This window comes from Engraulis encrasicolus, chromosome 14 (assembly GCF_034702125.1).
Source record: "Engraulis encrasicolus isolate BLACKSEA-1 chromosome 14, IST_EnEncr_1.0, whole genome shotgun sequence".
Classification (NCBI taxonomy): Eukaryota; Metazoa; Chordata; class Actinopteri; order Clupeiformes; family Engraulidae; genus Engraulis; species Engraulis encrasicolus.
In genome coordinates this window covers 36,265,851-36,291,426 of record NC_085870.1, presented here as the reverse complement: position 1 = coordinate 36,291,426, position 25,576 = coordinate 36,265,851, and the positions used below count along the sequence as shown (strand labels likewise).

At 47.3% G+C, this 25,576-nt stretch overlaps 1 protein-coding gene across 1 annotated transcript; it reads right to left on the bottom strand.

Annotated features, from left to right (window-relative positions):
• Nucleotides 1–8,616: 8,616 nt before the first annotated feature.
• LOC134462528 (RNA-binding protein 38-like) lies at nt 8,617–24,697 on the bottom strand. The gene is made up of 4 exons (XM_063215609.1): nt 24,264–24,697; nt 21,643–21,766; nt 20,127–20,181; nt 8,617–11,121 (listed from the first exon to the last, which is right to left on the bottom strand). The coding sequence occupies exons 1-4, from the start codon at nt 24,474–24,476 to the stop codon at nt 10,710–10,712; spliced, it is 804 nt and encodes a 267-aa protein (XP_063071679.1). The 5' UTR covers nt 24,477–24,697; the 3' UTR covers nt 8,617–10,709.
• Between the last annotated feature and the right edge of the window lie 879 nt (nt 24,698–25,576).

The window sequence follows — 25,576 nt, the reverse complement described above, 5'->3', positions numbered from 1 at the left end:
CACACACACACACACACACACACACACACACACACACACACACACACACACACACACACACACACACACACACACACACACACACACACACGCGCACACACACATACGTATACAGACGCACACACACACACACACACACACACACACACACACACACACACACACACACACACACACACAAACACACACACACACACACACACACGCATGTACGTAGACACACATGCGTTCACGTATGCTAACCAAGCCACACACACACACACACACACATATGCATATACAGTACACAAACACATACATACGCAGCCACAAACATTTTATGTACTTTATTTGATTCCACATTACAAGTTAATATCGATAGGAACCAAATGTGATGACGCACACGCACATGTACACACACACACATGCACGTCGCACACACCACAGACACACATGCGCGCACACACACACATACGTAGCTACGTATACAAGCACATACGTACGCAACAACACATGCACACACACACACACATATGCACACGCACGCGCGCGCACACGCACAGATACTCACATAGAGTCACACCAAAACATGCTCAAGCTCAAATGCATGCAGTCACACACAGTATACATACACAAATATGTCTGCCAATAGATTATGGTGGCATGTCAAGATAAATCATGAAGTGATCGGCATTCAGACTTTTTACTTATTAGTTATTGAAATTAGCTTTAAAACATCTTTACACAGGCATATATAGGTCTACTGTATTCAGCATGAGTATTGCACCTCAATACCACATAAGGTGCGTTGCAGAGAGGCTTGTCAGCCATACATCTCATTCAGCACATGCCATTGTTATGCTGACCTTCCATGTAACTATGCATATGATAAATACACACGACTTGATTTACATTAGAATTGCTGCTGCACAAGGCTATATAGACAGCACAGTACGTTATGGCCAAGAACATAGTCTGTAGGCTTAAATACCCATAGAGAGTAGGCTATATGACAAATCACAACAGGCTTCACGGCTCTATAAAGACTGGCAGGGCTCTCCCTGTCAGGGACACTGTGCCGTTGGAACGACACGAATCGCAATCGATTAGTTATGCCTTTAAACTCAATTACCAACCCAGGGTTCTGATAAGCGAGCACAGTGGCCTATCTCTCCTTGATGTCCCCTGTGCAATATTCTCTCTGAAATCTCCTGCACAGTGCGGTCGGTGGCTAGATACATTACCAAAGACCCCCCAGCTCCTCTTTTGGTTGTATCATGAGTCTAATAGCAAACACAATGACAAGGTCAGTGGTCCGATTATCCACAGGGTCACAAAGAATGCTGTCAACATATGAATGCAATGGGATGAATGACCTTGTGTTCATAGCCATCCAGGCTATTTGTAAAATGTGTATTAAATATATACATTCAAATAACTGTTTTAAAGGGCCTAGTTAAATAATATATGGACTACGGAATATAATTGAGTGTTCAAACGTTAGTTCTGGCCAGGCCATGGTAGTCAAGAAGCGTGCCGCCTTCCCCTCACCTCTAATTGATCCAGGTGTATCCCCTTTGCCGATCAGCTTTCCTCCCTAGCGATTGGCCACGCCCGTGGCGCGCCCCTTTAAATTCTACCCCTCTCTCCCTGACGTGTATGCTGCTTGGTTTTTTTTGCTACCCACCTTCTCCTCATGCTCCACCTTGTCGTGTATGACATGGCAAATTCTTCTTGTCATGTTGCCTGGTTCTGTTTATGGGGGAAATATTTATCTCTCCCTGTCTAGCCGGGGTGAGAATTCCCTAACTGCTGCTGCCCCCTGACTCTCTGCTTTTTCATGGTGCTCATGGAATAGGGGGGCTCCTCTGAACAGAGCCATACCGCCAAATGTTAATCAGAATTTCAATAAAGAAATTGCATTCAGATTCTTCTCTTGTGTTTCTTGACTAAAATGGTTCTGACAGAATTGTCTTAAAATCCAATGCTAAAGAAAGGGATGCTACTAATCAAGTCGAAGGTCTAGATTATCAGCAAATATGAACATCGCCTTTAGGTCTTTATTGTTCAGGTCAATTAGGTCTTATTGTGGAGAAAACACAGCCAGTGTTTTCAATGGGTATATGGGTTTCTGTTGGGCTTTCAGTAGTTATATCATGCCATGTAGACCTATACTTTGCTAAATAAAAAGTGATTTTTGGGCTTTTACTTATTGTTGCCTTTATTCATGCCTTCATTGGACAGGATGTTCCTGAGAGGAGACAGACAAGCAATGGGAAAGAGAGAAATGACCTTGGGCAGGAATCGAACCCAGGTCCCCGGCGAAACAGCATGGCACCATAACTGTTTCAGCCATAGCCAAGGTCCTTAAAGATCGCCTCTCAACGTAATTTAATTAATATTGCCGTGCTCCCAATTGTTATTGAATGTGTTACGCGTTGGTCCTGTTTTAAAAAACGTTCTGGTTGCTTTGTTTCAAGACGTTTTTGCAAGCTGGCAAGGTGGCTTGTGGAGAAACGAGAGAGTGTTCCGTGTTTCTCGTGGAAATGCGTCTCTGATTGGCTCACTCCTCCTGCTCTCAAAGAAACGCGTCTCTGATTGGCTCAGTCCTCCAGCTCCTGGAGAGAATGTAATGGGAAACAGAGTCGCCACTTCCCCGGGTGGTACTGCACTATAGGGGCGCCAACGGAGGCGTGCAGGCTCCATTCAGGGCTGTGCTCTTTCGACAGCGACCCCTAGGCGAGCTGTAGGCACGGAGCAACCGGAGTGAGCAGGCTTTATGTATGAGGCTTTGTGCTGTGTGTGTACCTGAGAGTAGCAACCAGCTGATAGCTAAGCTAAGCTATGTTTCGGGCCACCAGACGTTGCTTGTTTTGAAAACAAGCAGAAAAAAATTACTCGACATGTTTTTAGATAAATGGGTCGATATAAACCTTTGTGGGCAACGCCTTCTTTCGACGTGACGAAACACAGAAAGGCTTTCGTGATTCGCTCGTTTCTCTGCATTATTTATGTAAATTGGGAAACACCGGGAAACACAGCCAGGAGAGTTGACGCACCGCTATGAGAGCCTTGCAAGTGAGTTTAACTTGGGGTGACCGTCCGATCTTCGAAAGGAGTGAGTAAAACTGAGTTTTATCGGAAGTTGGCCTTTAATATAACTTCTACAGATAAGTGGAATGGGTTTAATGCTGAGGGAATACAGGAGTATACAGTAACAGCTTTGGAATATACAGTAACAGCTTTGGAATATACAGTAGAATATTACCATCTCTGGCTTTAGTCTGACTTAAAGGGACACTGTGCAGGAAATGGTCAAAAAAGGTACTGCAACTATGCTGCTTATTGAAGTTGGCCTGCCTATTGCCAAATTTGATATTTACATGAAAGTTTGCTAAGTATTAAACAAATATTTTCTAGTATGGTCCAAGTACAGTCCTTTTCGCAGCTAAAAATGGCTATTTTTGGAAATTCAAAATGGCAGACCATGGAGAAGATCCCCCTTTTCATATATGGAAAGTGCATTTTTTCCAATTTGATGCTGGTGGTAAGTATTCATGAAAAAGGTAACATTAGTGAATGGGCAGCATAAATTCTGAAAATAAACAACTAACAATCTCACACAGTGTCCCTTTAATTAGCAGTTTGTGACCACAAAGAGTGATGAAAAGCTATGCAACAGCTGTAAAACTGACTTTCACATCCTTTCTCTCAGTTGTCTTATTCTATTCACAACACAGAGCCGAGCAACCGTGGTTTTACAGCTTTATACAGGGCATCTAAAGCATTTGGGCTGAGACCAGCATAGAGACATGATGTATGCTTTGCAGCATCTCGCAATAGCTATAGAGACCCTATGTCACCAGTCAAGGGGAACACTTGGGAGGGAGAGGACACATACATAGAGAATTAGAGAGAGAGAGAGAGAGAGAGAGAGAGAGAGAGAGAGAGAGAGAGAGAGAGAGAGAGAGAGAGAGAGAGAGAGAAAGAGGAGAGAGAGAGAGACACAGAGAGAGAGAGAGAGAGAGAGAGAGAGCGAGAGCGAGACAGAGACAGAGAGAGAGACAGAGAGAGAGAAGGAGGGAGGGCTGTAAGGCGAGAGCAACAGAGAGAGAGACAGAGAGAGAGAGAGAGAGAGAGAGAGAGGGCTGTCAGGCGAGCGCAACAGAGAGAGAGAGACAGAGAGAGAGAACGAGGGAGGGCTCTCAGGCGAGAGCAACAGAGAGAGAGAGAGAGAGAGAGAGAGAGAGAGAGAGAGAGAGAGAGAGAGAGAGAGAGAGAGAGAGAAAGAGAGAGAGAGCGAGGGAGGGCTGTCAGGCATGAAGAAGTGTTTTTTAATCAGAGCTAGATAAGGCAAGTTCAAGGCTTGGTGCTGGAAAGTGAGTGAAACAGAGCGGGCTGGAGGAGAGCCTTGACGTCACGTCACAAGGAGGCTCGAGGGGGCCAGGGCCTGGAGTGCTAGATTTTTCAGCAGTGAGAGGGGGTCAGACGAGGGTGTGAGTGTGTGCATGTGTGTATATATATGAGTGACAGAATGTGAGTGCCTTTGTGATTATGTGTGCAAATAGTATTTGTATGTATGTATGAGCACACAGTAGGCAATACGCGTGTGTGTGTGTTTGTGTGTGCCTGCCTATATATGTGTGTTGGTGTGTGCGAGTGGATGCTTGTGTGTGTGCCCTGTCTCCATCAGTGTCTGTGTGTGTGTGTATGTGTGTGTGTGTGTGTGTGTGTGTGTGTGTGTGTGTGTGTGTGTGTGTGTGTGTGTGTGTGTGTGTGTGTGTGCGTCTATCTGTGTGTGTGTGTGTGTTATCATCTGTGTGTGTGTGTGTGTGTGTGTGTGTGTGTGTGTGTGTGTGTGTGTGTGTGTGTATGTGTGTGTGTGTGTGTGTGTGTGTGTGTGTATGTGTGTGTGTGTGTGTGTGTGTGTATCTATGTGTCGATTATTGTGTGTTATCATGTGTGTGTGTGTGTGTGTGTGTGTGTGTGTGTGTGTGTGTGTGTGTGTGTGTGTGTGTGTGTGTGTGTGTGTGTGTGCGCGCATGTGTGTGACTGTGTGTGTGTGTTTGGTGACTCAGCATAGCGAGCACCTCCAGGCTTGGGTGACCTCATTAATCAACCTGACACTCGTCTGTTTCGCCATCCCTTCCTTCAGCAAGTGTGTGTGCGTGCGTGCGTGTGTGCGCGTACATCTGTGTGTGTGTGTGTGTGTGAGCGTGTGTGAGCGTGTGTGTGCCTGGGAAGAGCAGTAAGGGACACTTTAGGTTTGAATGATGAGATTTGAATATGATAAGCAGGGAGAGTGAGAGTAAATGTAAATTCAGATCTTCTGTATCCCATCTCTCCTCATCATTATTTGGTAACACTTTACTTTACGCTGGCGTCATACATATGACATAACATTGTCATAATGCAGTCATGCATGTCTCATAAACATCATGTCAATGTCATGACTGTTTCATGACTATGTTATTAAATTGAATTCGGTTATGATAAAGACAGGCCTAACAATGTCAACTTTTCATGACCATAAAACATTTATGACATTGACATCATGTTATTGACTCGTTCATGACTGTGTCATGGCACTGTTTCACCATTATTCTCATTAGGTTCAACAGCAGAGTCCTCTACCATAGAATGTTTATTTGGTTTATGTCTACGCGTTATCCTCAACTGTCCACTACGTGCAAGGTCAGATGAAGGAGTGCTACACTGTACTGTAATCTTTAGGGCCATCTCTGAGAGCTGACGTAGTGACAATCTGCATGTCAATCTTCTCATACATATTCATACTCAGCTCAAGTCCAATTGATTGGCTCCTCTTTCCTCATTCAGCATACATTTGTATTGTATATGGTCTCCCTCTCTAGCGGTAGGGCGCTCGTCTGCTGCGCGGCTGACCCAGGATCGATTCCGGCCCAGGTCCTTTGCTGACCAATCCCCGTCTCTCTCCCCACTCCCTTCCTGTCAGTGTCTTCACTGTCCTGTCTCAAAATAAAGGCAAAAAAGTATATGGTCTCTCCCTGGTGCAATTCTAGTTGCTGAGAGAAAGTTTAGAAGATCACAAGGATTCATTAGGATGCATTGTCAAAGGGTCCATTTGAGGCCTTCAAGGCATTTAAAGGGCTATTATTATACATACGATGCAATACAATATTATACAATACAATACGATACAATATCAACTTAATTGTCAATTTTCACTGAAACTCATTTTGCATCCCCATGCTATGTAATGTCTAAGAATAGCATTAATGTTCACACTATTAACTTTCATTTTCAGAGATGGGTAGAGGCCTTCAAACGTCTGTTAAGACGCCCTCGTCTTTTCATCTGTCATGATTATTATTTATGTGAAACCGTCCTCCTTAACTTTCATTTCCTGAATAGCTGCTGTCTGACTGTGTCTTCATTTATCTGTGGTGGTGACCTACCAGACTGAGAAGAGTGGGGAGAGTGAAACGATGTGGAGCAGAACTGAAAGATGGCATTTTGAGATGTGTGTGTGTGTGTGTGTGTGTGTGTGTGTGTGTGTGTGTGTGTGTGTGTGTGTGTGTGTGTGTGTGTGTGTGTGTGTGTGTGTGAGAGAGAGAGAGAGAGAGTGAGAGAGAGAGAGAGAGAGAGAGAGAGAGAGAGAGAGAGAGAGAGACAGAGAGACAGAGAGACAGACAGACAGAGACAGAGCTTGTGAGTCAATAAATGAAGGAGATTATGCCTCACAAAATGGAGCCCATGAGAGCCAACAAAGACGTCTAATGTTTACACATTTACCCAAAGCCACTTGCTGTCGTAAAAGTCATTGCTATTGGCAAAAGTGAAATGGCACCAGCAGGGGCATATGATTAGTATAGGACGAGAATGAAAGTGAATAGCAAGACCAATCCCGACAAGTGTTTCAAGCTCAGCGGTCGGTCCACGCTCCCCTTCCACCCCCTCACTGTGCACAGGCAAGACGACAGGGGTGACAAAAAGGTCAGTTGTCCCAGGCCCAGGGAAAGATGGGGGCCCGGAACTTTGTCCTTGTCACATTGTAGGCTATGTATTGGGTGGAGGAGGGGGGGGTGGCTTTAAGATGACTTTGTACTGGGCCCGGCCCAAGCTGTCAGCGGCCCTGGCTGTGCACAACACAACATTTGTGCACGCCTGAGTCCTCCAACAGCAAATTAATTTGTATTGTGCTTCGGTGGCTGCTGTCGACCTGTTAGCTCCTAGCGCTGTTTATTTAAGGCTGCGATTCCCGCCAGGCGCACTAATTGCAGGGCTGCCAATGGCTCTTTAAGACGCATGCACGCACGCAGGCACGCAGGCACGCACGCACGCATGCGCGCACACACAGACGTGCGCACACACACACACGCACGTACAGAAGCAGAAACAAACAACGGGAAGCGTGTTTGTTTAAATATTTCCCCGCCAACTCCCGCTGGCATGCCCATGTATGAACAATAAAAGAGGAGCGTAAGAATGGGGCTGCAGATAAACACAGAGGGCCTGACATATATGGTCAAAGGAAAAGTGAAAGGATCCTGTTCAGATCAACAGGAGACGTTTGGTTAAAAACAATGTTTTGGGGCAGAAATGTGTGTACGTGGTTTGAGAAAATCTCCCCTCACCCCACTCTCCCACCCCAACAAAGCACACATGTACACATATACACATGCGCACACACAAACACACACACACACACACTCACAGCACTGTGAGAAAGAGCCGTCTTCTTTCCCCCTCCCCCAACACCCACCTCTACCCGGCAACAACACTGTCAAAATGAAAGTTAAAGATCGGGTCGATGACACATAATATGGTAACCAAAGTCAAAAGCAAAACAGAAAACTTAACATCAGCTGCTGCATCTAATACTAAGTGTTTGGTCAGATGTGTGTGTATCTCCAGGTAATGACACCATACACACACACACACACATACACGCACAGGATTAATTACAATTTGGACAATATTGTGAATGGGAAGTCTGAAACAAACACGTACTTCAGAAATACTGGTATTTTCAGAAATTCCCCTCCATTCCCCATGGGGATCTACAACCTACCACACACACACACACAACATACGTCATGGCCTTCTTCTACCCAGCAACCCTGCAAGCAGGCAGCCCAGACGGCCGTCTCAGGGTTGGGAAACACCACGTGGTCCTGGCAGGTGGTACTGCTCGAGGCAGATAACCACAGGGCCCCACTGCCCAAACATCAGAGAGGGCGCACACATACACACACACACTGTCAGATAACAGCCAGAGTGAGGCAACGACACGCATACGCACATGAAATGGCCTTCCTCAGCAAGTGTACGTGTGGCTAGAGGCTTGGCTTTCAGGCCCTAGTCATGATGAGATGAGAAGTTCTCATCCTTGCTGTTTGCACTGGCCAGCTGATAAGGCACCACACGCCTGAGAGAGCTCAACATCTCCAATTCATCTTGATAGGGAAAGTTACATGTCAACTGCACTTGGACTACATAAGTATTTAACAGTAAATAACTGTTCCAACTTTTTAGAAAGCCAAAAAGTCAGAATTTAGTAGAACATTTGAGCTGTGTATATGTTCATGACATGCTTTTGAAGAAAAAAATGTTTTTTTGTGTGAATTGAATGATATTAGAAAATAATTACAATAAAAAGCCAACAGCAACTGTTTATTATACACAAATTCTTTATTTCCAAGATTTTCTTGGTATGGCTTATTCACAGATGCTGAAATTTATGCTACCAACGCGTTCGTTCTTCTGCAAAAGATCCTTGTGAGCCTCTAGAGACTTTTCAAACGACTTCCTCCTGCTTAGGTATACATGCACATCAGTACAGGTAGACTCCGGGACAAATAAAAAGTACAAAAAGTTCAAAAATGTTGCAGCAGAATAACAATAACGAAAAAAAATCTACTTGAAAAAGGATGTGAGAATGGGGGATGTGTGTGTGTGTGTGTGTGTGTTTGTGTGTTGAGATCCATTGATTTGGATATACACTGATGCCTTAAGGCAATATTTAATGCAGTCTACGTACCTGCAAAAAAAGGTTTAGATTATTTTTTTTAAAAGAAAGAAAAACACAATCCACAGTTTTCTTTTCCTTAAATAAACATAAATACTGCTTGACGCACTTACACGTGGCAACATCTCAACAATGCTGCAATGCTGTACACGAATGTCCTTTTCAAGGAAGAAAAACAAAAATGTTCACAATCATTTTGGATTAACAGTTTTACAAAATACACAGGTATCTCAGTGTCGGCTACCTAAAACGTGTTAATCCCATAATATGCTTCTGGGTCTTCACCCGTCATCCCTGTGTTCAAAGTCGCACTGAGGTCATCTACATCCAACTCAGATACGTAAAAATAGAAGATAGAGACAAAAAAGAATGAGGAAACAAAATGCGTTCCAACATAAATATTAGGTTAGTGAGAAAAAGGAGAAAGCTCGTTTTAAAATAAGCATCGTTTTTTTTTTTCTTAAAAAAAAGGAAGAACAACATTTTCAAAAAAGGAGTTTCATTTTTAAGGCCACTTGTCTGTTAAAAAAGGTAGTCAGTCTGGTGTCATGTGGATATACTCAACATCAAGTTCTTGTTCTAGAAGTCGCTGTGTATTAGATATTCTTTTGTCCTCAGTAAAATATCCAGTGAGCGCAAGGAGAAATACAGAGACCATGTAGAAGCAGAATAGTGTAAAAAAAGAGAGTAAGAAGAGTGCTTGTGTGTATGTTTGTGTGTACAGGACTGCTAGAGCGCTTGTGTGTGAGTGTGTGTTGGTGAAAATTAAAATGAAAACAGGGTGTTCCTATTGGTTCCTAAGAGTGTCCGTGAAGCGGTAGTAGTACGAGAGGAACGGACGCTCTTCCCTGGTGTGCTGTGAACGTGGGTCGCAGTAGTGCTGCAAGCATTTGGGTTGAGCAGGCAGCACACCCAGCACCTGTTCTCCCTCTCCCTCTCTTTCTTTCCCTCCCCTTCTCTCTCCTTCCTTCCTTCTTTCTTGCAGTGTCTAAAACGCCCCCATACAACAGCTGACAGGGCTGCGGGGTTTTTTTCTGTATGAAGAGGGGAGTGTTGTGTTGTGTTCTTGTGTGTCTGGGTTTTGAGGGATCTCGCTGGCTGGAACCCAACTGTAGAACAGATTTAGGGCTAGAGGATCCATCCACCCTCATCCAACCAACACACGAGGTTCACATTGTTTGAAAAATTACATCCGCGGGGTAAAAAAAAAGAAACAAGTAGAACATTTCGATATTTGATACTAAACATGTAAAGAGACATTAATACAATAAAGATTACCTTGGACTGACAACAATGATAATTCAACATAATAATAAATGATAATAATAATTATAATAATATAATAGCAATGAAAAGGGGCTTGGGGGTGAGTTTTTTTTTCTTTTTCCTTTTCCTTATTTAGAAGCCCTTTTTGAGCAAGAGACATGTCGGTGTTGGTGTGAGTGGTGGCCAATGGTGGTAGCCATAGGCCAACTCTGATGGGGCTTCGTCCTGATGTTGTAGTGCAAATGTCCGTTCATCCACCCATCATACGCCACAACAACCCCGCACACTGATGGAGCAACACCCACCCATCCGCCCCTCTCTCCCTCTCCCATGTCCCCCGTGACTTGTGATGTGTGCTTGTTGGGGGGGGAGAGGGTACCAGTGGCAGAGTTGTGTGGACGGCCAACCGGTCGGGTGAGTGGGCGGTCAGATGGTGGTCCACGCGCTCCGTGGCTCACTGCATGCGGTCCGGCTGCACGTGCTGCTGTGGGGCGTACTGGATGAAGGCTGCTGCCGTGGCCGCGTGGTGGGGGTGGTGATGGTGCCCAGCCTGGGTGGAGGCAGACAGCCCCTGGTGGAGGGCGGCGGCAGCAGCGGCGGCGGCAGCAGAGTTGGCCGGGTTGGCTGCGGAGGATGATCCCGAGACGGAGGCGGAGGAGGTGGGGCTGGTGGCGTAGGTGTAGCCCACGAAGCCTGGCGAAGCAGCGTACGGGTACTGCTCGAAAGCCGCCTGGGCGTACTGGGCGTAGGCGGCGGAGTACTGGTCCAGGTACTGTTGGTGGGGCGCCACCGAGGAGGCTACCTGGGACGGCACCACCAGGCTGGGCTGCATGTAGGCCTGAGGGTACACGTAGTGCTGGGCCAGCCTGGAGGACGGAGAGAGAGAGAGAGAGAGAGAGAGAGAGAGAGAGAGAGAGAGAGAGAGAGAGAGAGAGAGAGAGAGAGAGAGCGCGCGAGAGAGAGACAGAGAGAGACAGAGTGAGACAGAGAGAGACAGAGAAACAGAGAGTGAGAGAGACAAAGAGAAAGAGAAAGAGAGAAAGTGAGAGAGAGAAAGTGAGAGAGAAACAGAAAGCAGAAGAGAATTATTCTCCAAAATAGCCACTCCACACACCAGTCAAGAAATAGGAACAGCACACAGATCTGCCAGAGATACTATAATGCCACTCCCCCACCTCCTCCTCCCCACACACACACACACACACACACACACACTCGGTGCCTCCTTCTTGGGCACAACTCTGGATAGATGCATCTTTGTGCCTGCTGATTCTACAGGGAGATGCAAGCCAGACACCAACCATTCCCCCACCCACAACCCCACCATCCCACACCCACCCGCCACCAGGCCAGTCAGCAGCCAACAGAGCACACTGAGGTGGACAGGGCTAGATGCAGAGAAGTCGACAGGAAGGGATAAAGGGGTCAGTTGTCCTGGGCACAGGGTGAGAGTAGGGCCCAATAATTTGGTCCCCATTATACTGCATGTTTTTGGATGGGGGTGGGGGGCTTTCATATGACATTGTCCCGGGCCTGGTCAAAGCTATCAGCGGCCCTGGGGTGGGTGTATGGGGACTGTGGAGGGATATGGGGAGCTGATTACCGAGGGTGGTGAAAACCGGCAGGTCCTGTCAGGGCTGGTACTAGGAGGGGCTGGGGCTTGGTGAAGGCTAGAGGGGGGATAGATTGGAGGGGAGCGGAGTGTGGAGGGGCTGGGGCTTGGTGAAGGCAAGAGGGGGAGTGGAAGGGAGCCGAGGGAAGAGAAGGGGAGGGCAGAGAAGGGGAGCGTGGAGGGGAAGGGTAGTGGGGAGGAGAGGAGAGGAGAGGAGAGGAGAGGAGGGCAGCGTGGACGGGAGAGGAGGGCAGCGTGGAGGGGAGAGGTGGGGGAGGGGTAGTGGAGGTGAGACAGCCGTTTCTGGCAGCCTCTCTCTACCAGACAGCAGCAAGTGTTTTAACAGCTGCCACTCACTGGATAATGTGTACAAAATACACACACACACAGAGGCACACACACACACACACAGAGGCACGCACACACACACACACAAAGAGGCACACAGGCACGCGCACACGCACACACACACTTTAAGCTAAGAGGTGGTCACCTTCAGCTGTTATGGCACACTGTTGACTTTAACCGTGGTGACTTTTTCTGTTGTTGCTGGAGGAGCGCAAGCCTAAGTGGGTATGGGGGCTCACAATGATTGACGTTCTGAGAATTTGCGTGAAAGGCTCTCAAAAATCTCCCTCGGCAACTTGGTGTTTCAAGTGTAGTCAATATATAAATTAAATTTGAAGTTAAAACACATTTTTGAAGCACACCTTTAAGCACACACCAACTCTCTTACACACACACAATATACACACAGACACACGAGAACAATGACCATAGCTTCTGCCTCACAGGAAGAGGCATAACAGACTGTTGGAACAACTTCACTCTTTTTTTATTGTCTTTGTCTTTTTTTAGAAACGAAAATTTCCACTTGTGTTTCAATTCCAACAGTGTCAGCTACTGCCATTGTCCTACAGAGGAAGACAAATTACACAGTCATTTTTTTCTCCTATGCAAAAAAAATGACCTCAATTATTATTATTATTCTCTTTTTTTATGGTGACAAAAGACGACCTCCTACTGACTGTCCTCAGCAGAAGGGGTGGAAATGGAGGTGTGTGTGTGTGTGTGTTGGAAGGGGGGGGTGTAGAGTTGAGTCATTGAGCCAGGTTGAGCAGCAGCAAGCAAGACGAGATGAGATGAGACAAGACGAGACGAGATAGTCAGTGAAGTCACAGCACACCTCCACACCACACCACACCACACCACACCACACCACACCACACCACACCACACCACACCACTCCACTCCACTCACTTTGACACAGGAAAGGGTGTGTAATGGGGACATGTGCGAGGCATCCAGCAACACCCAGCACCCCCCCCCCACCACCCTCATCAGTAGCCCCTGCCCAACCCACCTCTGTGTCCAAACTTTCAAGAGAACACCAAAAAACCCACCACACTCCCCCCACTGCAAACAAAAACACCATGCCAGGAGCACACAAGACGGCAGTCTATTGAAATAGTCACGACAAACTTTCCATGTCAGATCACAGTTGCACAAACCACGCAAAACACACACACACACACAGACACACACGATAAAGCACTTCAGTTTGTCAAAAGCACACTGCACAGCACTCTCAAGCCATCACTGGCACCTTTGGAGGAATGTTGGCATTGCAGACGACAGTCACAGCCCCTGTGCCCTTTTTCCAATGGTGGTGGGAGACCTCCACAGAAGGCCGCAAATGCAGCCTGGGCCTCAAGTGTCTTCGCTGGCCCAGCTTCTGCTCAGTTCTTCAGCTGGAGGAGGAGGAGGAGTAACAGGGGCCACCCAGTCACCCACATGAAAATGGATGGTGGACAGCAGTTGGTGGTTAGCATGGAGGACACTGAGGTTGGATAGTCACACACAGCATCAATGGGGTATTAGATAGCAGAGGAAAATAATACATTAACATGCACTGACGCACACAAAACACAAAAGTCACACACATACACACACACGCGCACACAGACAATAAAAAGACAGGCTTTGTGGTCTGAGGCGCCCACACAAGCTCCTCTCAGTTCTTTGGCTCGTGGGGAGGGGGGAAAACGAAGGCAGTAGCAGCTTTGTTTAAGCTCCCAGCCAACCAGGCATGGCTGACACAGCGGTCAAGGACGTTTTTGTGTGTGCTCGTTCACATACACACACTCAGACAAAACGCACACATGGACAAACACACATGCACACACACACAAATACACAGAGCAAACATGACTTTTTGCCCTCCTCCTCGCTCACACACCAACCAACACCCATGAACCCCGCTTCACATTCTCTACGCCATTTGTGGCACACGGTTTGAGTTATCAGGCACTGTCCATACGCTTACCACCACAATATACAGTAGATCACAGTGAAGTGAACATAAAAGCAGTCCATTCTCCTCTTCTTAACTTTGTAAAACTATTGGGAGGTCGAGGTTTTTTCACTGCATTGGGCTCAGCCATCCACTGAGAGAACAAAGCACGGATGAGAAGACTTCAGGCGATAAAGCATGAAATTAAGAGCTGGGAATTGAGGAAAGCCACTAACGTCTACTTCTTCTACTGCTCAATCACAAACCATGGCTCAAGCACCCAAAATGTCTTCGATTCCTACAACCAGCAGCCGAGAAACCTCCACAAAAAAACATCAACAAGCAGTAGCTGAGAGACCTTGACAAAAAACATCAACAAAGACTGAGGCATTCTCACCCACCCACACACACACACACAAACAAACAAACAAACAAACCATTGCATGGGGGAAAAGATATTTAAGGATGACTTTGAATTGTGTACTTGTATTAGAAGTACAGTATATTCCCCACAGACAGTATTCACCTCTATGGGCCTAAGTATAACCTGCGCTGGGCTGAGGGGAGGCCCAGTACGCCAACACGGTGCCTAAACTTGGCAATCGGAGAATCATCACCGGGCAACACACACAGTAAAAACAAAACAGAGAGGAGCTTGCAACAGATGAGCACGTGTGTGTGTGTGTGTGTGTGTGTGTGTGTGTGTGTGTGTGTGTGTGTGTGTGTGTGTGTGTGTGTGTGTGTGTGTGTGTGTGTGTGTGTGTGTGTGTGTGTGTGTGTGTGTGTGTGTGTGTGTGTGTGTGTGTGTGTGTGTGAGTGAGTCATCACTCAACCTATTGTAAGACGCTAAAGTTTACCCATAGCTTTTATATAGTACAGGTGAACTGGCAAGCTGCGCCACAGCACGCCGGGCTCATCTTCTTCTAAAGTAAACTGGCAAACTAAAAAAGGCAAATGTGATGAGACTACACTAGAGCAATAGCAGGCACACAAGCATAGATTGGGAAAGACAAGACAGAACAATATCAGAAAGGGCAGAGAGATATGGCGACAGAGGCAGGCAGAGAGACAAAGAGAGAGAGAGAGAGAGAGGGTGAGAGAGGGAGAGAGAGAGAGACCGAGCGAGAGAGAGGGAGAAGCAAAGAAAGAGCACACAGAGGTGACAAGGTCGTGTGACTTTTTGCTGACGGCTAGAGGGTGCCAAGCATGCCAATGGGATGGAGGACAGCAGCCCGGAAAAATAGCCATCCAGCACATACATCACACTCCCAGCCCATCTCTCTCTCTCTCTCTACATCTCTCTCAACACAATCCACACCCAATCCCTCCCTTTTTGTCCCTCCCTACAGAACGCCACCATGACACAAATTCTCTCACTCTCTTTCTCTCCACCTCCATCCCGTCTCTCTCTCTCCCTCTCTTTTTGCCTTTTCTACTTGTCTACTTTCCCTCAGTCACACTCTCTCCCTCCTTCTCCCCTCTCTCTCGGTGTACCCCTCCAAGACAGGTTTGTCTGCAGGGTCTAATTTAAGCTGGAGGTGACAAAGAGTGCGCTATTAGTCTCTAGCGGTTATTAAAGCATATTATTATCATCACCAAGAAGACGACCATGATGATGATGATGATGATGGTGGTGGTGGTGATGGTGGTGGTTGTGAGGGATGAGGGGAGCCTCTTTTTGCCTTCACATATCAGAGGGGGGTTGGGGGCTTGACAAAGGTGGTGTTGGGTTTACCCAATTAGTCCAGGCGAGTCTGAGGTATCCAGCGACGTGTGTGTGTGTGTGTGTGTGTGTGTGGGGGTGTGGGGGTGTGTGTGGGGGTGTGTACGCGTGTGTAGCCCCAGCTCCTGATCATCCGTACCCATTGCCCTCTCCCTTACCCACCCACCCTCCTTCTGGACCTCTCCTCTCTCCCCCCAACTTCCCCCTTTCTCTCTCCCGCCCCCATCCTCCCAAGAAAACATCCCTCCAGTCGCACTAAGGTGTCAACTTTCAATCTCTGGCTCTAATCACTCCCTGACAATGGCACCCAAATCCGATCACATGAAAGCAAAGGCAAAAAAAAGGGAAAAAAGAAAGAGAAATCTGGCACACAAATGCGTGAATGGAAAGCGGAAGTACCGAATCAAACAAAAGGAGAAAATAAGAGATCTCTAGAAAGAGCGGCTCTTTAGGAAGACCCCCCCCCCCCCCCCCCTCTGCCCCTCGACTATATGCATGCGCACATGTCGTGCACACACGCACACACTTGTAAATTCTAGCAGCAGCAGCATAAGTGTTGGGCTTTAGGTCTGACTGACCCCTGAGCCCCGTGCTCCCTCTCCCCCTGCGACTGATCCGCTGAGCACGGCACTGCTGCCTGCTTGCCACCACACTGTGAGCTTTGAGATGGCCTCACCCACCCCGGCACAGCCCCCCCCCCCATCCCCCAACACCGGCCCCAACACATACACGCACACGACCATCAAACCTGTCCCTGAACCTAACCCAAGTCCACATTCCTAATACGAGTTTCTGCCACTGCAACAGATCCCAACCACCACAAGCAACATGGACCACACCACTCCATAGTAAACTACACTAGACTACACTACAGCACGCATCATTTCACTTCATACTATACTACACTACACTACACAACATGCAAAAGTCCCTAAGCTCCCGCTGACAATAGCCCCTGAGGGAGGGAGACAGGTGTTCCCAGTGTGTGTGTGTGTGTGTGTATGTGTGTGGGAAGGGGGGGTGGATTGTATGAAGGATGTAATTGAGGAAATAAGAGCCAGCACCTGTCAGGCCCAAATGTGCGAACACACACACACACACACGCACGCACGCACGCACGCACGCACGCACGCACGCACGCACGCACGCACGCGCGCACGCGCACACATGTGGCAGGCGGCAGGTGTCACTCCACAATACTTCACCTCATCACCATGGCTACCAGCCGCCTGTTCTTAATGGGGGGATTCTAGAATAGAAACAGAGTCCAACAGATCTTACAAGTTCAGCAAGTCCAAATTGTTTAGTTATCTTGACTTCTTTTTCAAGGTTAGAGCCGTCAAGCTCCAAAAAAGTCCACTTGCCTAATGCCTACAGCTAAACGCTTTGACTAAGATTAACAGAACCTTCTTTTGTTGCAAGGGTTTACAGACTGCGCTAACCAGGTCTCTAAATTTACACCAGCCAACCAGCCAAATGCTGGTGAAATTTCAGTTTAACTGGTAGAAAAGACCAACTTACTAGGCAATTTGACCCATCAGTGAGTGTGCATTTGGCAAGTAAAAGTCTGCTAAAATCTAATAATCATTAAGGATGGTGGTGAAAAAAGCCAACACAACCCCTAGTCTCATCACCCCACCTCCCTCAGCCTTCCCTTGGGGAGCAGCACCACACAATCCCTGATCTCACACCTCACCATACGAAATATAATGTGTCCCAAAACCATTCTGTGTGTACACACTTCAAACAATCGTCAAGTATTGAGAAGGTCCACAGAACTATATGCCGCTTACAAACAGAACAGATCCGTTTTCGATGGATGGACCCACCGGCCAGTGCAGTAGCGCAGAGAGTTGCTACACGCAACCAAAATGTAGATATATTCATTTCCTTTTCAAAATAATAAACTAACCAACACTTTTTTATGGTTTTGTCACAGCCTGTTCTGAAACTGACATCTGCTCAAGTCCAGGCGTTGCTGATAATGCAAAGCACAGCAACCGCACACATCACAAAACAATTCTCTTGGCTTTGCATTTAAGTTCAATGGTGGCTCTCAACTCTGCGACTGCTGACGGTCTCACATCGAAGACGTTGAAGAAAATAACAGTTTGGGAGCCAGTGGTGACAAAACACCAAAATAATGGGGGGTTTTTGAGAATGAAAGTCTGAAAAACACCTGCCTGCTTTGCAATTATTTAAGTGTGTATACATTTTTGAGACACCCTGTATACCTTCATTCAAGGAGCAACGACCCCAAACAACCCCAAGGCGTCACCACACGACAGCACGCCTAATCCCATACTCAATCAACTCGAGCTCACTTGACTTAGCAGAGACCCAAAACCACCCTTTTCTCGTACCAAACTAACTCTACTCCACTCCACTCCAATGCCAACTAGCTCTCCCCTCTTCCAGTGAGGCACAGCCTATCCAGAGCAGACAGCAGTCTGTTGCCATGGCAAATAAGGCAACAGCGTCTGAAACTTCTAGGCCCGTGGCAATAACGTGGCTTCAAGTGCGTGTGAGGACAGCAGGACTGTGGGCTGCTGAGAGAAAGGGGACAGGGAGCAGAGGAGAGGAGAGGAGAGGAGAGGGGAAGGGAGCAGAGGAGAGGAGAGGAGAGCAGGATGAAGGAGAGGAGAACAGAGGAGAGGAGAGCAGGGTGAAGGAGAGGAGAGTAGAATAGAAGAGACCAGAGTGGAGGAGAGGAGAGCAGAGCAGGGTGGAGGAGAGGAGAGGAGAGCAGAGGGGAGGAGAGCAGGGTGGAGGAGAGGAGAGAAGAGCAGGGTGGAGGAGATGAGAGGAGAGCAGGGTGAAGGACAGGCGAGCAGGGTGGAGGAGAGGAGAGCAGGGTGGAGGAGAGGAGAGCAGGGTGGAGAAGAGGGGAGAAAGGTGGATGAGAGAGGTGGAGGGGAGCATAGGAGAGGAGAGCAGGGTGGAGGAGAGCAGAGCAGAGGAGAGCAGGATGGAGAACAGGGGAGAATGGTGGATGAGAGGAGAGGAGAGCAGGGTGGAGCAGAGCAGAGGAGAGCAGGATGGAGAACAGGGGAGAATGGTGGATGAGAGGAGAGGAGAGCAGGGTGGAGCAGAGCAGAGCAGAGGAGAGCAGGATGGAGAACAGGGGAGAACGGTGGATGAGAGGAGAGGAGAGCAGGGTGGAGGAGAGCAGAGCAGAGGAGAGCAGGATGGAGAACAGGGGAGAACGGTGGATGAGAGGAGAGGAGAGCAGGGTGGAGGAGAGCAGAGCAGAGGAGAGCAGGATGGAGAACAGGGGAGAACGGTGGATGAGAGGAGAGGAGAGCAGGGTGGAGGAGAGCAGGGTGCCTGTCCTTGGTGTGGCCTCCTCAGCTAGCTGGAGGTCAGGGTTCCATAGTGCTGCATTGCAGCCAGACTCTCTCCCTCTCGCTCTCTCCCTGTGTGTCCTGGCTTCAGCCTGAGGAGTGCAAGTGAGTCCCTCTGACCTTGATGAGTGCAAAGCTGAAGCCACACACACACACACCTGCAGTGGTCCTCAGACCTCAGCACTCTCTCCTCCGTCTGTCTTAGCAGACAAAGAGGACACAAGTAAGGGGATCTAAAGGCACTTGCAGACTACCATGATAACTTCTTTTTTAACTTACAAGGCATTTGCACACACACACACACACACACACACACACACACACACACACACACACACACACACACACACACACACACACACACACACACACACACACACACACACACACACACACACACACACACACACACACACACACACACACACACACACACACACACACACACACACACACACACACACACACACACACACACACACACACACACGGCTGCGGTGGTCCTCAGACCTCAGCACTCTCTCCTCTGTCTGTCTTAGCAGACAAAGAGGACACAAGTAAGGGGATCTAAAGGCACTTGCAGACTACCATGATAACTTCTTTTTTTTAACTTACAAGGCATCTGAACACACACACACACACACACACACACACAAATGTTACATATTGAGGCAAGTTGTGGTCTGTAGAGGAACACACTTATTGGCGCTGACCTGCCTGTTCGACCTGCGAGGAAAACCAATACCACATACATACTGTGACAGCAAAGCTATGTGGCCGTGCCTGTTAAAAGCAGCAGCACCAATGGAAAAACAAATACGGGGGGGAGAAAAGAGGGCCTTCTGGGAGATATAGTAAGGGGTTTAATATGCAATGTGGCACTTCAGTATCGACTTACCCGTATTGCCGCTGGATTAGTGCGGGGTGAATTGGCTGCACACCAATGGAGAGACCTGGAGGAGGCAGAAGAGGAGAGAAGACAAGACGCTGTTCATGTTTGGAGATATGGGGCGTTTCATAGAACAATGAACATGGTAAAGATGAACCACACACACAGAAAACCTCCGACGTTGCAGGCCACAGAGTTCATCCATGTGCGGTTCACCTTTGCCTCGTCTTGAACTGTACACTTGCAGTCGGCTTAAATGAATGTGGGCGAGATCTTACTGAGAAGAACAATGACATCAAATTTCCACCTCCAACATTCCAATGCTAACTTTAAATTCCAGTTAAGAGAAGGCAGCACAATTTGAAATCCTTCTGCAATGTTAACAGATTTCTATTACTCGGTCAATCAACTTTTGTCCTGCACCTTCACATGGGATCTTTACAATGTTTTCGATGCCATTTTAAACACAGGGGGGGGAAAAGACAGCCAATGAATCCATCACTCCATATAGACAACCTACAAAGCAAAGCAGCACCCCTCACCCCAAGACAGCAGTGACTCATGGGATATCCTTGTAGAATGTATGGATTGTTGCCCTGGAAACATGACGTGCAAGATGCCGCAGGGGTTCTCTGGGTAATTTGACAGTTATTATAGTGTTCACTACAAGTAAGTTGTACCTACAAGTTTGTGTGAATAAACCTCATTCTTTGTATCATACTACGTGAATTCCTCGTCACTTCTACCATCCTTACAGACAAACGTATACTGTATCTGTTTCGCCAGATGAGCGTGTGAGATAACTCTTTTTTTCCCAGCCAAAGCCTCTTGAAGAGGTCTGCTGACACAAGCTGAGGTGACGCACACAGTACAGTAGACATAGGGGTGGTGATCTTGACAGCTATAGTGGGGGTGTTAACACTATGTGTGAGTTCAAAGACCTCTCCTTTGGCAGGTCTGGATACGATCATATGCGAGTGCGTGTGTGTGTGTGTGTGTGTGTGTGTGTGTGTGTGTGTGTGTGTGTGTGTGTGTGTGTGAGTTAGTTCAAGGAGTGTGAAAGTGGTCGTAAATACACTGGTCTCAGAGGTATCGTTCAGATAGAGGTGACGATGATAGGAAAGAAAGAAGGAAGGTAGAAAGGAAGGAAGGGGAAGAAAGAAAAGGAGAACTGGAGAGAGAGAAAATGAGAGAGAGAGAGAGAGAGAGAGAGAGAAGGAGATACAGAGAGAGAAAGAGAGATGGAGAGATAATGTGACGGGGAGAGAGAGAGAGCATGTGTGTCTGTAAGCGCAGAGTGTGGGAAAGCTTCTGCTGCTTGTGTTGTGACCATGATTGGCAGTGTTAGTGTTAAAGTGACTTGTTATTGTTATGGGAGCGTGTTATTTTTATGGGAGTGTTACGGTCTGCCGTGCTGTGTCGTGTCGTCCCTGTGCCTGTGTCTGTGCCTGTGCCTGTGTCTGTGTCTGTGTCTGTACTGTGTGCCTGTAGTGTGCACTACTGCGGCTGGCTGGTCTTAATTCACCTGTCTGTACGCTGCGCGGCTTGGCCCCAAGGTAGGCGAGGTTGACGTTGGCCTTGCGCCCGTCGATGATGGGGTTGGGGTCTTTGCAGGCACGCTCTGCCGCCCCTCGGTCTGTCATGGTCACCTGTGGGGTAAACAAAAAGACAGGTTGGCTTCTTTCTTTCTTTCTTTGTGTTGCAGGGACAAAAAACATCCACTACTCTTCAGAGATAAATCCCTTTTTACCCCCCCCCCTGCCTTGAAGGCAGATGAAGTGCAAAACAAAACTAACTGGCTTTCTTTCTGGCTCTGCGTTGTATTTTTCCTCCTGTTTGACTACTGTGAGAGATTTTTTTTTCTTGTGTAAGCACGAGGCAAACGCCACCTCCTAAGTACATGCAGGGACACACACACATAGATAATGTATATGCACACATATTGGCCATGGCATACAGCATAGAGTATACAGGAGGTGTACAGTACAGTGTGTGAGGTGCCGATGCCTGGAAAAGGTGCTGAATTGGGTATTAGCCAAATGCTCTAAGAGTCCGTTGACCTAGATGAATCCTAGAGATAAACACCTTCAGACTCTCGTGTTGTGAAAACAGACACACATCCACAGAAGGCCATGTCCCGTGAACTACTGGTTTGGTTGATCTACAGGTGTTAAGTCAATGGAAAGCCTGGCTATTTTTAAACCTTTCCCTAGATATAACGAGGAACAGAGAGAAAACGGAGAGAACATGGTTTTAGTTCAACAGTTTACCAGGACATGCCTCCTTGTGACTAGAATGTGTGCTGTACACTTTGTCCACAGCTTTCAATCTGATGGAACTCTACAACCCCACTCTCTCTCTCACACACACTCTCTCACACACACACACACACACAAACCTCAGCCATACATCACTGAGCCTGTTAGACCAGAAACACCAGACGGTGTGCTGGGGGTTAGCCGTTAGTGGCGGAACTGGGGCTGTTCCTCTGTCACTCACTCGCTCGCTCGCTCACTCACCCAAGCGTTGCGCCCCTCCACTCCACTCCACACACACACACGCATATTGTCTTACATCCCCGTACACACACAGAGACAGACACACACACACACACACACAGAGAGCCGTTTCCACGAGAGCAATTATTTTCCATCCCTTCTTTGGCCTGGGCTGGCGACTGAGCTGTCTTCAGTGCGTCTATGAAAGGCTCCCTCTCACAACATTCCCTCATCAACATAAATATCTGCATAATCACCTTGGGCCCTGTATGTCTGTGTGGGTCGACTTCAACTTTTATTTTTTTAGTTTAAATGAAAGGACCTCACTATATCAACCCAAAACACTTGGAAGTACACAGAACAAACAAACAATATGATATGGTAGCGAGGCCAAGTTTGTGATCACTGATTCTGAGGCTTTGTGTCGAAAGATTGCTGATGCGCCAGTTTTGCCATTGTAAATCTCTTAAATCATCAGAGAACTCCATGGGGGGTTTGTTTCAGGGATGAGCTTGTTGGCAAATCCATGTGGTTGGTTAAGCAGTCAGGACTGTCTCCACTGGGTCTTGGGATGATGGACAGGGGAGCAGCTGAGGATAGGACCCTAGAGTGGGACTGCTGAGGGTGGGGATGGGGGAGTAGGGGGTCACTATACCCTTTGGACCCCTGCCACTGTTCAGGCATGTGAGTCAGTCCATCTTTGGGGAAAAGAAAATGATGGCCACTTCTTTGCTTCCAAGCAGGTTATGACTACATAAACATCACGTTGACTGCTCTTACCCTTTGCCACCATCCCCCACCCCCCTCCATCCACCCCTCTCTCGCTCTCTCCAAATTCACATATCACCATAAAAAGCAAGGAGAGACCGCAAGTTCATGCGAGCATGACCCGCTGTGGATCGTCCAATGTGTGTGCAGGACTTTTTCTCCCCCTTCTTCCTTTCATCCAGAGTGGATGGATTGTGGAGGCAGCATATGTTGAGATATACAATCTGCTTATCTCCTAACTCGAACAAGTAGTCATCGCGTTACAAAGCAAATACTGTTTGCGGGGTGGGGAAAGCAAGAATGGACAGGGCATTTTCGAGGGAGGGCTATCTCAAGGACAATGCTGCTTTTACAGTCAGATGCTCCGACTGCAGCTCTTTCGTCACATGCCAGGTTCAAGACATTTCTTCCACATCAAGATTATTGTCTTGACAGTCATCTGATGGTGACTTGATAAAAGATAACCGATTCAAACTAGTTGCTGACAGACATCCAATCTTAATTCCATCCCCTGCGAAATAGGCTTAGTATTTTGCATTGAGAATAAACAGCGGAATAAACATATGGCAGGAAAACGTACAATCGCCTTTCGATAAGGCATTGGATGAAACAGAATACCGATTGCCCTCTCAACATGCTGTGCGTTTTCTACACCCGTCATAAAGGGTGACTAATCACCAGTCATATTTTCGCAGCATCAAAATATTTACAGACGTTGTTAGGTTTCAGAGCTATGATGGCGGTACTATTTATACCGGATAAAAATATCTGTCAAAGTCACCAAAAAAAACCTTCGATTGCCTTTACGCGTGCGAACATTCCCACACTCGTGGCGAGTCAAGTACCGAGAAAAGTCAGCAGCACTGAATAGCCTACTTACAAAGCCGTATCCTCTTGATTTGCCCGTCTGCCTGTCCGTTATCACCACAGCCTCATCAATGTCGCCGAATGCCTCGAAATACTTTCTGAGGGAGGCATCGTTAGTGTGGTAAGGCAACCCACCAACAAAGATTTTCGTAAAGGTAGTGTCTTTCTGGATTGCTGTTGGGTGCATAACTTCATGCGCGCCGTTGACGAACTGATGTAGAAGCATGTTCCGTGGAAATGTCACTACTGAGACAACTGGGGTATAACAGAAATTCTAGTTCTAAGCAGTTGGGGTGGTTGATCAGCTACCCGCGCTGCGAAACTTTGTGCGTAATTTAGTGGTGACTCGATTGTCCGTGCGTGTCGGTCCCAGTCCGGTCTCCTACTTGTCTTTATCCTGAGCAACACATGCCTACTGTACAACACCGGGTGGCTCCACAGGAGGCTACTTTCTATTGAGAAACTACCGAGTAGTTAGTTCCGGGTATTTATATACCCAAAGTGCCAAACCACGCCTTCTAATAATTTGGGCCTATGGCAACAGTTTTTGTCAATAACTTCGACGTGATCCCTCCCAAGTCCCCACCCCGAACCTTTTGCACCTGCTTTTGTCCTTAATCAAACAAAGAAACTAGACTGTAGTTCACTGTGGAAAGCGCGCGCCGAACGGCAAACACTATTCCATGGTCAAGACTGTCACTTGGTCTGGGAATTTACCTATTTAATTAACAATACAATAATGTTATTATCTGCTAACGGATTTAGAAACACTCTGGTAGATTAAGTTTTTCATGTAGTAGTCACGTGGCTTTGCATACAGACCTTGTCATATGCCCATTGATGGAATGAATGGATGACTAGTTGTCGGTTGGTAAAGAAAACAATGTATTGGGGACAAACGTTACTGATAACACTATTTACATCAACTCCAAGGTTTTGCTCCAACAGTGCAAAACTGTTTCCTTATCGCATAGTTACAATCATCTTCAAGAGATCACGACAGAACAAAACTATATTTCATGCCTGAACCCGCCACTAGACCGCCTTCTCGACAGGGTTTATTAGGCATGCACTCAAAACATTGTAAATCTACCGTTGGTCAGGTTACGAATTGGTTCGTGTTGGTACACACTGCACTATAGGCCTACAGAGAGCATGTGTTTATTTGCGTTGATTGTAAGCGAGATTGCATTATGTCCCTTGGTCCACACTCACACTCAATACTTGGGTCAATGAGGACCTAGAACTAATCACACCACTGCAGTTATGCGCGTGATACATCGACCTCTATTGAGCGCACTGGAAAACATGGGTTTTAGTCCAATG